General features: G+C 52.0%; 9 protein-coding genes across 9 annotated transcripts; all 9 read left to right on the top strand.

The window, feature by feature from the left end:
• Window positions 1–760: 760 nt before the first annotated feature.
• JKF63_06798 (uncharacterized protein) lies at window positions 761–1,195 on the top strand (the record flags this gene model as incomplete). Its single annotated transcript, XM_067902746.1, has 1 exon — window positions 761–1,195. The coding sequence occupies one exon, from the start codon at window positions 761–763 to the stop codon at window positions 1,193–1,195; it is 435 nt and encodes a 144-aa protein (XP_067759105.1).
• A 523-nt stretch (window positions 1,196–1,718) lies between these two features.
• On the top strand, window positions 1,719–2,840 carry JKF63_06799 (uncharacterized protein; the record flags this gene model as incomplete). The annotated part of the gene is made up of 1 exon (XM_067902747.1): window positions 1,719–2,840. One exon carries the CDS (start codon window positions 1,719–1,721, stop codon window positions 2,838–2,840), a length of 1,122 nt encoding a protein of 373 aa, XP_067759106.1.
• A 577-nt stretch (window positions 2,841–3,417) lies between these two features.
• Window positions 3,418–3,741, top strand: JKF63_06800 (uncharacterized protein; the record flags this gene model as incomplete). Its single annotated transcript, XM_067902748.1, has 1 exon — window positions 3,418–3,741. One exon carries the CDS (start codon window positions 3,418–3,420, stop codon window positions 3,739–3,741), a length of 324 nt encoding a protein of 107 aa, XP_067759107.1.
• A 602-nt stretch (window positions 3,742–4,343) lies between these two features.
• Window positions 4,344–4,529, top strand: JKF63_06801 (uncharacterized protein; the record flags this gene model as incomplete). The annotated part of the gene is made up of 1 exon (XM_067902749.1): window positions 4,344–4,529. The coding sequence occupies one exon, from the start codon at window positions 4,344–4,346 to the stop codon at window positions 4,527–4,529; it is 186 nt and encodes a 61-aa protein (XP_067759108.1).
• Window positions 4,530–4,925: 396 nt separating this feature from the next.
• Window positions 4,926–6,785, top strand: JKF63_06802 (uncharacterized protein; the record flags this gene model as incomplete). The annotated part of the gene is made up of 1 exon (XM_067902750.1): window positions 4,926–6,785. One exon carries the CDS (start codon window positions 4,926–4,928, stop codon window positions 6,783–6,785), a length of 1,860 nt encoding a protein of 619 aa, XP_067759109.1.
• A 545-nt stretch (window positions 6,786–7,330) lies between these two features.
• On the top strand, window positions 7,331–8,299 carry JKF63_06803 (uncharacterized protein; the record flags this gene model as incomplete). The annotated part of the gene is made up of 1 exon (XM_067902751.1): window positions 7,331–8,299. The coding sequence occupies one exon, from the start codon at window positions 7,331–7,333 to the stop codon at window positions 8,297–8,299; it is 969 nt and encodes a 322-aa protein (XP_067759110.1).
• A 698-nt stretch (window positions 8,300–8,997) lies between these two features.
• On the top strand, window positions 8,998–9,747 carry JKF63_06804 (uncharacterized protein; the record flags this gene model as incomplete). The annotated part of the gene is made up of 1 exon (XM_067902752.1): window positions 8,998–9,747. The coding sequence occupies one exon, from the start codon at window positions 8,998–9,000 to the stop codon at window positions 9,745–9,747; it is 750 nt and encodes a 249-aa protein (XP_067759111.1).
• Window positions 9,748–11,764: 2,017 nt separating this feature from the next.
• On the top strand, window positions 11,765–12,544 carry JKF63_06805 (uncharacterized protein; the record flags this gene model as incomplete). Its single annotated transcript, XM_067902753.1, has 1 exon — window positions 11,765–12,544. One exon carries the CDS (start codon window positions 11,765–11,767, stop codon window positions 12,542–12,544), a length of 780 nt encoding a protein of 259 aa, XP_067759112.1.
• A 755-nt stretch (window positions 12,545–13,299) lies between these two features.
• Window positions 13,300–13,695, top strand: JKF63_06806 (uncharacterized protein; the record flags this gene model as incomplete). Its single annotated transcript, XM_067902754.1, has 1 exon — window positions 13,300–13,695. One exon carries the CDS (start codon window positions 13,300–13,302, stop codon window positions 13,693–13,695), a length of 396 nt encoding a protein of 131 aa, XP_067759113.1.
• Between the last annotated feature and the right edge of the window lie 56 nt (window positions 13,696–13,751).

Raw genomic sequence — 13,751 nt, forward strand, 5'->3', positions numbered from 1 at the left:
TTGTACCTAACCCTAAAATATGTGACACACATGCACACTAGCAGTATCCAAAGAGAAGGGGGAATATGAGCTGCGTCGTAAAAAAAAAATCACACACAGTGCAGTGATGCGGACGTGAGTTTGCGGCGTGGCGGGGAAGGCTAGCGAGTAAACTCGGCTGATTACTCCCCATTCTATGCTGTTCGGATAAAGCTGCACCGCAGTGAATTAAAGCATCTCGGGAACGGTAAGATCATGGAGAAGTACATCGGAGGTGAAAATGAACTGAGCCGACACTAGGCGATCACGAGCCTCTTGTTGGAAAAAATAGAAACGTGTTTCTTCGTTCTCAGAGAGCTGCTTCCAATAACTTTGATGTGATGCTTTTGCCTGCGCCTGCAAGAGATCGAAAAAACACTTGTGTTTTGTGCCCCTTTCGATTCTTCCGAGAACATTACTAGTGTTTTGAGACGGCGAGAAACTCACGACCGCCTGATCATTACCCTTCCCAGGGAGTCGGGCCGAATAGGCACGCTGGTAGCAGTGGCGTCACGTAGGGTATTCCGGGCATCCTCACAATTTCACTCGCTGCTCACGTGAAGTATTAGCATTCATCAGCGAAATCTCGTCGTTGAACTGCTGAGCAGTCGCGAACCTTTCCAAGTCTTCTGAAAGCGTTGCAGAGCAGTATATATTTCAGCTGCTCGTCCTCTTGTTCTTTACTCTCACTTTCCCCAGCGCCCTGCGTATGGAAGGGAATCGAAGCCTACCCTCCGTTGTAATGAATACCGAAAGCGCAGAACCTCCTTGTGGCGCAGCCACATTTCATGAATCCACGCTCGAAAAACAGTTGGAGGAGGAAGCCGAAAAGCGATGTGACGCCGAGCACATGGTTGAGGAATCGCAAAGGAAGAGTGAGCCGCTGGAGACAGAGGCTCGTAGCCTACGACGAGGCTGCAGTTCCCAGGCAGGATTGACTTCACGTACATCACTTGTACACGAAGGCTCTTCTTTACCACTTGTGACGAAAACAGGAGGTGTAGAAAGTTGTGAATCTAGCCTCCGGGCTGAGAACAGCCGGCTGAAACAGCTTGTAAAGCGGCAAAGTGCGCTCATCGACGTTTTGCGCCGACAAAAGGTTCTCCTGGAAGCCAGCGTGGCGCTCAATATTTCAGCGCGGGACTTCAACCAGTACCTAGAACTCAACAAACCGTAAGCTGTGTCTTTTTTTTCTTTTGTATGTGTGTGTGTGTGTGTGCGTGTGTGGATGCTATCACTCAACTCTGTTTAGACGCCATTTGTGCAAAGGAGTAGTTGACGTGATTTTTTTCTTGCGTTCCCAATGACTTGCCTCTAGGGCTATTCAAGCTGTGGATCGCGAAAGGAATGCAACCCAGAAAAAAAAAACTCCGTGCTTGTGGAACAAAGGGTAATTGGTAGTGCTACCTTGAAAGTCGTTCCCTGATGAAGCCCCATATCGCAGGTAAAAGTCTTGCTGGATCCTTCACAATGAATTGGAAAGCAACCAAGACATTTGGATATGTTGACTCAATTTGCGCTCCACTCAGTTGTGCCTCCGATGTTGGAACAGTCCTGCATGCGTACACAGTTTCAAATTGTGTACTGAGCCCTGACGTTCAAGAATCACTCCACTTACTTAAAAAAATGCCTCTTGCCCTCGCTTATTTCCTCACGGTGTTGAAAGAGAATTGAATAGTTACAGTTTGAGCAAAGCAGAAATGACTTGTGTCACTGGAGATGACACCGGTATTGTGAAAATATGGGACATCTCCAAAAGCAGTGGAGCGACGCTCAAGTTCTCATATGGGGAGCAGAGCCGCAAACGAGGCATCATGGGCATGTGCTGGCAAGATAGTGGCACCTCGTCTGTTGCCTTTTCCACTAACGACGGTGTTGTTTCTGTGCTAAGCCTCAAGGACGAAATTATTACCAGCTCCGTGAAGACGGCGTGCGTGGCGGGGTTGCCCAATGCGATGTCTTTTATGAAAGGAAAGCTTGTCGTCGTTTCAAAGGAGGGAAAAGCTCATTTTTTCAGTGGCGATCTCAAAGAGGATGGTGCGTTTCTCGGCAACGGGCCAATTGATGCTTTGCATATCCACCGTAAATTTGGTATGATAGCTATGGGGGGCCAGGAAAACGATTTGTGTGTGTACGATGTAGCTGCCGAGGCACCGGATGTTCCCGTTTTCAAAGCGCGAAACGTTCGAGATCACGTTCTAGACGTTCCTTTTCCGGTGTACGTGACTGGCGCATCGATTATTAACCCTTATGTGTTTGCTTCATGCACCGCGTATCACCAGGTGCGGTTCTACGACCGTCGTTCCAACGACCGACCAGTTCAGGAGTTTGAGATCAGTCGTGAAATCGAGCGACGACCAACAACAATGACACAGTGGAATGCAAACAAGTTCCTTATTGGTGAGGCCAGTGGCGACGTTCACTTGTATGACACTCGACGCGGTTTCAGCTCTCGCGCGAAACTGCGTGGCGGTGTTGGGAGCGTACGGTGCATGTCCAAGCACCCTGCCGGCCACCAAATTTTAGGGGTCACTGGCCTGGATCGCAAAGCACGTCTTTACCACGTTCCAACAGGAAAGTTGCTCATGTCGATTTATGTCAAGCAAAAGGCAAACTGCTTGCTTCTTGACAAACAGCTCCCGCTAACGGATAAAGTGGCGTCGTTTAGTGGTATTGTTAACACGAAGCAGCCCGAAAAAGCAAATACGCTGGGAGATGATATTTGGGATGACATGGATCCCGTCACGGACGACCTCGATGAAGAGAAAGCCGAAGGGGATTCAATCGCGGAGAATAAGCGGAAACTTCCGCGAACAGAGTGAGGGTGTGCAGAGCTGTTTTTGTATAGTATGCTCGTTAAAAAAAAAACTAGTGAGCCCTTAAAAAAGACAACACAAGGATCTTTTCGACTCTCTGGAGCGCCAAGCGACAGAGAGGCGATGACTACGTCTATGCTCGACTCGGTTTCGCGAATAATAGCTACGATGATACACTAAACTTCTGAAGAACCGGTGCGATGCAATCATAACGCCATTCGCTCATAAGGGGGACGAGGGAGACGATAACAACCTTGTTTGTGTATAGCGTAAGAAGCTAGCACAAAAATGAGAAGACGTGAAGTGTCCTGTGACTCATTCCCCGCAGATTCAGCATACGCGCAAAAAAAAACTGTAGATGTGGTCATCTGGTCTGACTGCGCTTTGTCCCTCTGCTTTTCTCTTGACGATCCTCCTTCATTTTTCCTCTCCTTGCGGCTCTTGCGGTTCTTTTCCTCGACTCCAAAAAGGTATTCCCCAGAATACGAAAAACAAAAGTTTTGGAGTATTGTGATCGACATATCATCACAGTGCTCACCCTGTTGTTATCTTTTATCTCTCGATCAACAAATTCACTCCAACCATGGCCTCTTGCCGTACAGGTCGGCTCCCGATGCCGGATGATCCACTGTTCAACCCGACGCATCTGCATGGTCTGCGCCACAGCAGCCGGATCGCGGGCCTCGGTATGATTGCCGTGATTTGGATCATGTATGAAAAGCTGCGGCACTCCCACCATTACATCACGTATAAGGGCCCTGAAAACCCGTTTGCGCGAATCCGTCACCGTCGCTTCCCGGGTGGCGCGTTCATGTTCGGTTGGGGTAACAACGGCTTGAACCGTGATTGTGGTATCAAAGAGTTCGAGTGCTGGGCTGGTTACACTGGAAAGGAGTACACGTACTAATAGTGTTATTTATGGGCATTGTGCGGTTCAGCAGCTGTATGCTTTTTTTTTTCTTTTGGGAGGCCTAGGGCTTTTATGTAGGAAAAGTGACACAAGTGTGTTGCTCGGGTGCAATACGAAAGGCCGGGAAGGTGTCACTTTGTTCTTGCTTTGACTTTCGTATATGTTTGACAAGTAGGGAAAAATATCGAAAAATCGTGTATCCTCATCGCTTGACTAGGTGAATGTCGGCCGTCCTTGCTGTATAAGAGACCGCTTGCTGTGCAGAGATCGAGGGACCGTACAGGGTACACTCTGTCGGCTCTCAGAATGGAGAGAAACAGAATTCGGAGGGTGATTGATGGAGGTGCATCTGGAGCAGCACGAACTCCAGTGCGGTGGCACATCCACTGCAAAATCGCTTTCGAGGGAGCTACCTTTCACAGGCTATCATCATCTCTTTTTCACTGTCTCTGAACATCTGCTTCTGGTTGATTTGCACACCGGCGTCGTGAACATCAGCGTTTTTTTGCTTTCTGTGGACGCAACGCTGCTTGCCGTGACACAACAAACTGATCGTCTTCAACGATATTCCCCCCCAGGTAAAAGTAGATGTATTTGGGATGAACAGTGCTCACATCGTGCGCAAACCAGCACAGCCACCAACGTCTCCCTATGATCGGAAGAAGTTCTTGGAGGCGATGGAGAAGTACTCGAAGTACGTGAGCTCTTTGAGCTGGTTCATTGAGGGTCCGTCTGCATTTTTCGTTGAGGAGCCAGAGCCGTCGTCGGCGGAGCCTACTGTTTAGCAGCGCCTGTTTTCTCCCCCCAAGGGCGTAGGATGGCGGATGAGCTTCCAGATAGAATTCATTGTTCAGGAGAGGATGTTTTTTGTCTGGTGTTATTTGGGTAAATGACAAGCATGAGTCTCAGTAACCAGCGAGAGGGATAAGCTATCCCTAGTTTTGTGATTGACAGTGGTGGAGGGAATCGTGGTAATATCCTAGCTGTGCGTAATCGCTCTTGTTTTAGTCTGGCTGCTCGCATTAGCTTCTCCATTGATGATGGCGGCTCATGAGGACATATCACTATCTGTCCTGATCTCGCTTCTCTCTCTCTCTCTGACACGTTGTGGTGATCACTTCCCCTCTTTTTTTTACCCCTCGTATCTCTTTCTCTTTCTCGGTAGCAGGCTTCGAGAAACCATGGACGTAAAGGAATTTGTTCAACGCTTCCCAAAGTCGGCCCGCAGCGCCAAGCTTGTGTTACTGCTGGATAACACGGAGCAACGCGATTTTGTTGTCTCGCTCATAGACGAAGCTGTTTACTGTGACTCCTGGGAAGCATACTTCGACTTCGCAGAGCGCAATCATGTTGCAATAACGGAGGATGTAGCGTTAACCGCAGTGCAGGCGGTTGGATTGGATCCCCACAGTGGCCCTTTGTGGGTAAAGGCCGCCGCCTGCTGCGAATCACTGGAGTCCCGGAGGAGCCTGTACGAGTTTGGTTTGTCCGTTCCCTTGCACGGGTGGCAGCGCGTCTTTGAGGAGTATCGTCGGTGCACAGATGGCCTTGACAGTGATCATATTCTTTCCGAAGCAGAGTGCCGGTGCGTTTCTAGTGTCTTGATGACGGAGAGCTGGCCGAATCGTTATGCGAGGTTCGACACGGAGAGTGAGGCCGAGGACGTCCGTCGAGCTTGGCAACAGTTGATTTCTTCCATGTTGACGAGTCTGGACTCTACAGCGATTGCAAAGGATCTGCAGCTGCGGCGGATTGAGCTGGCGATGCGTCAAATGTGCACTCAGTTGCCAGGGGATGACTCGTGCTGGTATCAGCATGCACTTTTCCAACTTCGAATCCTGGAGGATGCTGAGGCCGCCAAGAGAACTGTGGCTGCTGGAATAGCTGCAGCAGGTTCATCGTTTGCGTTAGAGAATTTGGCCTCTGTCGTGAGTGGAGTGCTGGGCGACAGCACCGGCAGTTGCACTACAAACGATGTCCTGTCGGGACCAACAAAGGTGTTGATTGAGCAACGCCGGGTCGCAGAGGAATTGGTGAAAGGTGGAGTTACAAGAGAGCAGGTACGTGCGCTGCGCGCGGTAGGGAAGGCCGCCGCTCAACAGGGGCTTAGTGACTGGAAAATCTTCTCGCAGTGGCGAAGTGCAGAAGATATGGTTGCACACGATAGTAAGATGGCTGCCAAGGTGCTGGAGAACGGCATGATCTGCTGCTCGAGCTCTCCCGGTGACGCCATCCTGCTGAGTAGCGATGCGGCGCAGTACCATCTCTTGCAACGTCACGAGCGTGAAACGCTCGGCTACGCAGAACAGCAAATTGAGCAACAGGCTGGGTTGCATCACCGCGGCCGGATCATGGCTTCGTGGAACAGCCTGGTGCGAATTGAGAACCTTCTTGGTTTGAGTTTTTCAAAGGCGGCAAGGCGACGCGCAGAGCTGTTTCCGCAGACTCGCATTGCCACATTTATGAATCACTGCAGGGTTGGCGACTATCTACCGTGCGACAAGCGTACCTCCCAGTGGGTCGGCTTCGTGGATGACTTTACTGTGGACAAAGCATCTGTTGAGGAGACTCCGTTTCAGGGGATCGTGCCTCCGCGAAACAGGGCTGTGGCACTGAAGCGTGGCCGCCAGGTGGCGTGTGAAACACCCGATGACTGCCAATGGGTGCCCTTTGTGTCGCCGCCCAGTTGCCTGCCTCCTCGCGAGGAAGAGAATCCTGATGATGTCACCGGGCCCCGTGAGCTGCGCGGAAAGCTCGTATATCGCGTGAAGGTGGACGCGCGGACAGCCGCGCGCTGTCAGAGAGAAAAAACAACAAGGCAGCGCTCCAAGATGGGAGAGGATGCCGTTGAGCGCGGTGGTGCTCTTGGGGCGCTGTTGCGGCGTGTTCGTTCTGTGCATCTCACTGCTGCCCAGACGAAGCGCTTACAGTCGGTCTCCGGAGATTGGCTTGTCCATACACTGACCGTTTCGGAGCTCGATTTGGAGCGCACGCTCAAAGAACGCGCCGAACAGCAAGCAGGCCAGGAGAATTCTGTTTGATCGTGGAAATGCAAGAGGTGGCGGCATTCTTCGTGGACGCAGTAAAGGGCCACCGTGAAATGAATGTGCACACCATTGTTATCTTGCCCCTGTGCAATTCGAATCACTGTACCACCGAGAGCTGTGCTCCGGTTTCCATTGTTCTGTGACCGAAGTGATGAAGCCCTTCAGTTAGGCATCGTGATGTGTCGAGTATCATATGGGGCTGTACGGAAAGGCAATAGACCACGGAGTGAACACACACCCTCAAAAAAAAAACAAGAAATAGGCGAGACAAAACTGCCAAGGGGGGGGGGCTTGACGCCAGAGACGAGGAATACGTCAGGTTGTTGATACGCACGCTTCTCGATGCTTTCCATACACGCCCCTCTTCGGTCTGCTCTCTATTCCTGTTTCATGATGACTCCTTCCCCCGCCCCCCCCCCCTTCTCCCCCTCTATCCATCTTTTCCCATCTCGCTTTCTCTCTCTCTCTCTCTGGTTGCATCCTGTTCGTTAGTGTGGATGCGTGATCCCCATTGTGGTGCATGATCTATATCAGGGATCATGATGGAGCGTGAGGAAGAAACGGGTGAAACGCTGCGCGTTTTGGGGCGCAACCCCTTCGAGGGGATCACTACGAAGACCCGTCTGCGGCAGCTTCTGCAGACGCACCAAGGAAGAGATAAGGTCTTCAAAGTAGTACAGTATTTGCTTCGCATGCGGTTGTGGTGGAATTCCGTTGAATTCAACTTGAACTACGTGCCGGGTGAAAAGTTTTCTCGGATGGAGAATAATCTGATGACTATCGTGAATAGTCGGCGCCTGTTTCGCCTTGGCCGTTTCTTTGGTGAGTTTGTTCGCATGCGCGTAACACTCATCAAGGCATCGGAGCTGGTATACATTCCAGTGAATGGTGGTCAGTGGGTGGCGCTCTTTATTCAGTGTCAAATGCTGCTGGATATTTTTGCACGGGGTTTGCTGTTTATCAAATCGCTTCTGGAAGACGTCGCGTTTCTCGTTCAGAAGGGCTTCTTCCATAGCAACGTGGCTGGGAGTCTTATCTACGTAGCGACCCGGTGCGGACTGCCGGTTCTATTGATTGACCTTTTCCTCAACACGCTACGCCTTTACCAGGGTGTTTTAGACGCCTCCGCCACGGATTCCTCGAGCGAAATCATCTTCTCGAAGGAATCTTTTTCTTTGCTCTCTAAATACGACAGAGTCGACAAACTTCGTCGTAAACTGGCATCGACAACAGATGAGAAAGAAAGGCTGAAGGAGGTGCTTAAAGAGCAGCAACTAGCGGTCAACGGTGCTACCGACAAGAACGTCGTCTATGTTGAATCGTACGCGCAACTGCTGTGGACCGACTTCGAGCTGCACTGGATCTGCGTGACAGAGACAAAACTCCTGCTGGACATTTTTGTTGCCCTCTCAAGCCTTAGGGGATGGAAATTCCAGGGGGCCGTGAGTACGGCGGGTTTACTCTCTGGGCTGTGCTCTGTCTACCGCGTTTGGACGTACGGTCGTTAGTTTTCGTCTTGTCACGTCTCCGCAAACCAGTGGAGAGAGGGTGGGGTTCTCTTTTTTTTTTTTCGCGATTGTTTTGTTGTCGACATGCAGGTTGAGGCGTGGAAGTTGAACCATTTTTCATGTTTTGCCCCTGCTCATCCTCCTTTCTCGAGACACTTGAAGTTTGCAGATGTTTTTTCCACCAGAGCCGAGAATCGGGTCATTTTTTTTTTGACCCTCCCTCCATCACTCTGCGACGCCTTCCGGTTATATGTTGAAGTGTTTCTCTTTACCAGTGCAACGATATTTGTCGGGGCGGGCATCGGTGTCCGTGATGTGAAGCGAGAGGAATCCAGCGTGTGCTTGCCTTGCAGCACTCTCTACTTCCAAGGGTCTGCAGCCGCTCGACCGAGGCCACTCGCTGCGCGTAAATGGACATCAGGTGAGACACCCAATGAATTTCACGTTCTTTTATGCTCTTTCCCCTCTTCCCTAAGCCACCACCCCCACCCTGCTGCCTCAAACAACCTCTCACACACACTTCCTGATTCTCTTTTTTTTTGTCGTGCATTGGCTGTGTTTGTTTTGTGGGCAGGGACTTCATTCTCCTGTTGTGCCTGCTGAAGGACTGCACGACTGCGGTGTGAGCACACCCGCGGGGGCTTTCTATTAGTCCCTCTTGTGCTGCTAAACTCCACGCCGCTGTCGCAGTCGCCCAAATGTATAGTGTGACCGTTCTCTGCATCGGTGTAGCGCTGGCGCTGCTGCTGCTGCGATGGATGAGAATCTCAAGCCTCGCCAGGTGGTCAGTTCGCAGTGATGTCCTGTTTGTGTTTGCGCACCCTGATGACGAGGCGATGTTCTTCACTCCACTTTTGCATGCTTTTCGGGCTCAGCGGGTCACGGTGCACTTTCTGTGCTTCTCTAACGGCAACTACGCTGGGCTCGGCAAGGAGCGCGAAAAAGAGCTCTACGCCAGCGGGGCCTTCCTCGGTGTGCATCGGCGCAACATTCGAGTTGTCGACCACCCTAGCTTGCAAGACGGCATGCATAACCTCTGGAACCCGTCGCTCATTCACAGGGAGGTCGAGTCCTACATGCAGAAAGCCGGTAACATCAGCACCATTGTTACATTTGACAAGTATGGCGTATCTGGTCATCCGAACCACATTGCAGTGCACAATGGTGTGCGGGAGCTCAAGGAGAACATGCCTCCAGGGATTCTTTACCTGCAACTCAAAACCCGCAGTCTATTGTCCAAGTACGTTGGGCCGCTTGCTGTTTTTCCTTACCTCCTGTGGTCATCGACAGGAATTAGTCGAACCAGCTTTGTGGCTGTCATTCCACCCGTATCTGCATGGGAAAGCATGGCCGCGATGCACAAGCATGCATCCCAGCTTGTGTGGTTTCGCTACCTATTCGTCGTGTTCTCTTCGTACACATACGTGAATGAAATCCAGGTACTGTAGCTTGAGGAGTTCTGTCGGGGGGGAGGAGGAGGGGGGGGGGCGTACAGCGTGTCAACTGGCCCTAAAGCTGAGGGGAGAGCGGTTGATCCACATCTTCAACAAATGTATACGTTCATGGGATTGTCTCTGTTTTAGAGGTATGGCATGTGTGCGCGCGTTATTGCAAACTTCACTGCTCTCTCTTTTTTTTTTCTCTTTTTTCGCTGTCCATTGACGGGCTACGGGGGGGACAAGGTGACGCTCAGCTAGACTGCTGCTCTACCACAAATGACGAGGTCTCACCAGTGTCGTGCAACCGGGAGCTGAAAAGATGCCCGCGACCCATTTTTTTTTCTTTCGTGGAGTCCCCCCGTTCTAGAGGCCACTCTTGAAGGGTGCAGTTCAGTTTTTTTTTTCCGTTTCACCTTGAACGTGGGTGATAACGCAGGAAGACGTATGTGGAGCATCGCCATCGACATCCCCCCCTCCCCCCTCCCGCTCAATGATTTTTTTTTTACTCTCCGAACTTTGATCGTTATTCAGATCTGTTCGTGTACGCCATTTCCTCAATTCGGCCGTCACGTGATGTTTCTAGCTCTCTCCTCCCTTCCGAAGGCTAAGTGTAGAGTAGGATTCCTCACACTTCTTTCGTAAGGCAGAGTATCTATACGCCAGCAGGTGCCCCCCCCCCTCTTCCTTATTTATCTGGAGAGTGACATGGGATGCTATGCGGAGCTGATGCTGATCGATACCGGCTGATCAGCTGTGTTGCCGGTCGCTCACTTGGGTGGCGGCGGCGGCGGGCGTGGGCTACGTACAAAAATGAAACTCAGAGGTTTCGCTTAGCTTGTATCTTCTAGTGAGTGCTATATGGGTTCGATACCCTTCTCGGGGCCGCCACGACGACGGTGGTTGAAGAAGCGTGTACACCGCTATTAGGAGTGCACTAGGAGGAGGAGGAGGAGGAGGAGGAGGAGGAGGAGGAGGAGGAGGGGGAGGAGGAGGAGGAGGAGGGGGAGGAGGAGGAGGAGGAGGAGGAGGGGGAGGAGGAGGAGGAGGAGGGGGAGGAGGAGGAGGAGGAGGAGGAGGAGATACAACGAGCACACACGGATGCGTTTGTGTGCCGAAGTTTATTCTTCCAACGCCAACAGCAGAGTCCCAGTTAGCCGAGGTGTGATGCTGTTGGATCAGAGCGAATGGACCGCGTGATCATAGCCGTGTTCTCGTGTTGTTTGGCGTTGGCTCCATCCCAGAAAGCCTGTCGTGTGCAAGCGCTGACAACTGGCTTGCTGGAATCGATGAGAGCGTGCATGCACACCACCTCTTTTCAGTACCTAGTGTGGTGAAAAATGGTGTTCTCGAGCAAGACACGTGTGCCGCTGTAGATTTAGTAGTTGGACAGGTAGCTGGGTGATGATGAAGCCAAACCGTTTCATTCTAGGGGGGGGGGGGAGGGGAACCGTTGTGCGCTGCGAGGAGCCCAAAGTGAAACATCTCCGGTATCAGCGACGTGCGTTGTGTTGCGATAGTTACCCCGGGGACAAATGTGATGGATGCCTTTTCGTGGAGGGGGGGGGGTTAACCCCCCACCCCACCCCCTCTCTGCCCTGCCCTGTAGTGCCTGCAACGGAGCTGCTGAGTACGCTGTTCTGTCTTTCACGAAGGGGTGGTGTTATCCCCCCCCCCTCCTCCTTCACGCTCCTGTGTTCTTCATGCAGTTCAGTGCTTTATCACATTCTTTTGTTTCGTTGGTGTTGTGTGGGCTCGTATATATCCCCGCTGGAAGCTAAATTACTTGGGACACACAGAAGGGGGGCCAGTCCTACAAAGGTTCGAGTGATTCCTGTCGTTTCAGGTCGTGTCGGTGACCTCGCAGACGAACGCTCGGCGGGGACAGTGTGCCGTTTGGATCACCACGGGTGATATTTCTGTGGCTTTCCACTGAACATGTTTCCACGATTGTCGTTTCGCCAACTCCCTCCTCTTTCCTAAATGTGCTGACTTTGAAGGAGACACGTGCGGGCGGGGACGCTGCATCATGAGCAAGCGTTCGTTCGCTCCGCCATCGAATTGGGCGCGACTTTTTGCGCGCCTGGAGGATTATCGGAAACACTTGCCGGCTCCGGTGGACACAATGGGATGCCACCGCCTTCGCGATGAGTGTGCACCAAAGGAGGTTCAGCGATTTCAAACATTGGTGGCACTGATGCTCAGTGCACAGACAAAGGACGTTGTGACCGCCGCGGCGATGGAAACACTTATCAAGCGCGGTCTGACGACACAGTCTGTCCATGCAATGACCGAGGCAGAGTTAGACAAACACATCTGCAAAGTCGGGTTTCATAATACGAAGGCGAAGCACATCAAGGCGGTCGCCGCGATTCTAATGAAGGATTTTGACGGGAAGGTACCGCGGGAGTATTCTGACGTCATTGCACTGCCCGGCGTCGGCCCGAAAATGGCGAATCTGTTCTTTCAAGACGCCGATGAACGTATCGTGGGCATTGGCGTCGACACGCACGTCCACCGCATCTCGCAGCGCTACCAGTGGGTGCCAAGCACTGTGAAAACGCCGGAAGATACGCGCAAGGTGCTAGAGTCATGGTTGCCACGGGATCACTGGGGGACCATTAACTTTCTCATGGTGGGGCTCGGCCAAACGGTATGCACCCCGCTTTACCCGAAGTGTGGCGTCTGCGAGCTCAACGACATTTGTCCGAATGCGTTCAAGGAGACCCAACTGAAGCGTCCCCGTGCAGTAGCTCCCCAAATAAGGCAGGGGTCACTGTCGCCAAAAAGAAAAGTAAAAAAAAAATGAGTGTCTCCTTGAGGACCTCACGGGTTACTAGGGCACTTGCCCTTGAAAAATAGTCTTTTCGCAGCCAACAATGGGGGGTGCTCGGTATGAAGGCTTTTATGGCCCGTTTACTTTTTTTTTTGGTGATGCCCTACTGCACGTTGGATCTCACTATTTCGCTACGAAGGTGATTTCTTTTAAGCGCTCGTTTACTGCCACTAGAAACCACGACACCGTTGCCGGAGACGTCTGCGCGTGTGTGTAGATGCGTAGTTTCCTCTGGTAAACAATGGGGAAAGTGGGCGTCGTGCGCCTTCAAATGCCCCCCCCCCCCCCCCCCCCCAAAAAAAAAACGCACACAAGCAGGCCCACGTCTTCCTCCTAGGCAGCTTATATGGGTTGCTCGTCATGCGTTGATGTCGTATTTTGCGCGGTAGGTAAAACACCACTTGTCATGCTAGCCTGTATGTGCTTGTGTGCCGCTCTCATTGGTGCTTCCACCTAGAGCATGTTTCTCTTCGCCTTGAGCAACTCTAACTCCTCCCCCCCCCGGTCTTGTTTATATAATTCTGATGCACATTTCCAGATAACGTAAAAACACCGAGTGTCTTTACGCAGCAGCAGCAGCTCCCCTCCCCCCTCGTGTCCTTTTTTTTTTGCTCTAGTCAGTTTGGCTCCACGTGTACGCTTTTCCGAACCAAGAAACGAAAGGATCAGTGATCACGCCCCAGAAAAGCGTACGTGCAACGCTTCCCTTTCCCCCCTCCCCCACCATCATGGCGTGCGTCTCTCCCTTCAGTCGCAATGTGTACATTGCCAGCTTGCCAGAGGACTACACTGAGAAGGATCTACTGGATCTCTTCTCTCCCTTTGGTCGCGTCATTTCCTGTACGGTGAAGTACGACAAGGATACTGGATTGTGCAAAGGGTACGGCTTTGTCTTATTCGAATACGAACAGGACGCGTTGAATGCCGTGATTGCGCTTCAGGGCCACACCATTCGGAACACCCGCGTGCAAGTGCGTCTGGCTCGTCCTGAGGCTTCGGCGAAGAAGATGTACCCGGTCATCCTGCAACAGCAGCTGATGAATGCATGCACGCCGTACCAGCCAGTGTACCTGGTGTACGTTCCGTCGCCCCTGTGCAGCCAGAAGTCACCGGTACCCGGTTGAGGGCCGCACAAGAGAGAGCCGGCGCCCTTTTTTTTTCCCGGGGGCGTCTCTTTCGT

This window comes from Porcisia hertigi, chromosome 9, assembly GCF_017918235.1.
Source record: "Porcisia hertigi strain C119 chromosome 9, whole genome shotgun sequence".
NCBI lineage: Eukaryota > Euglenozoa > Kinetoplastea > Trypanosomatida > Trypanosomatidae > Porcisia > Porcisia hertigi.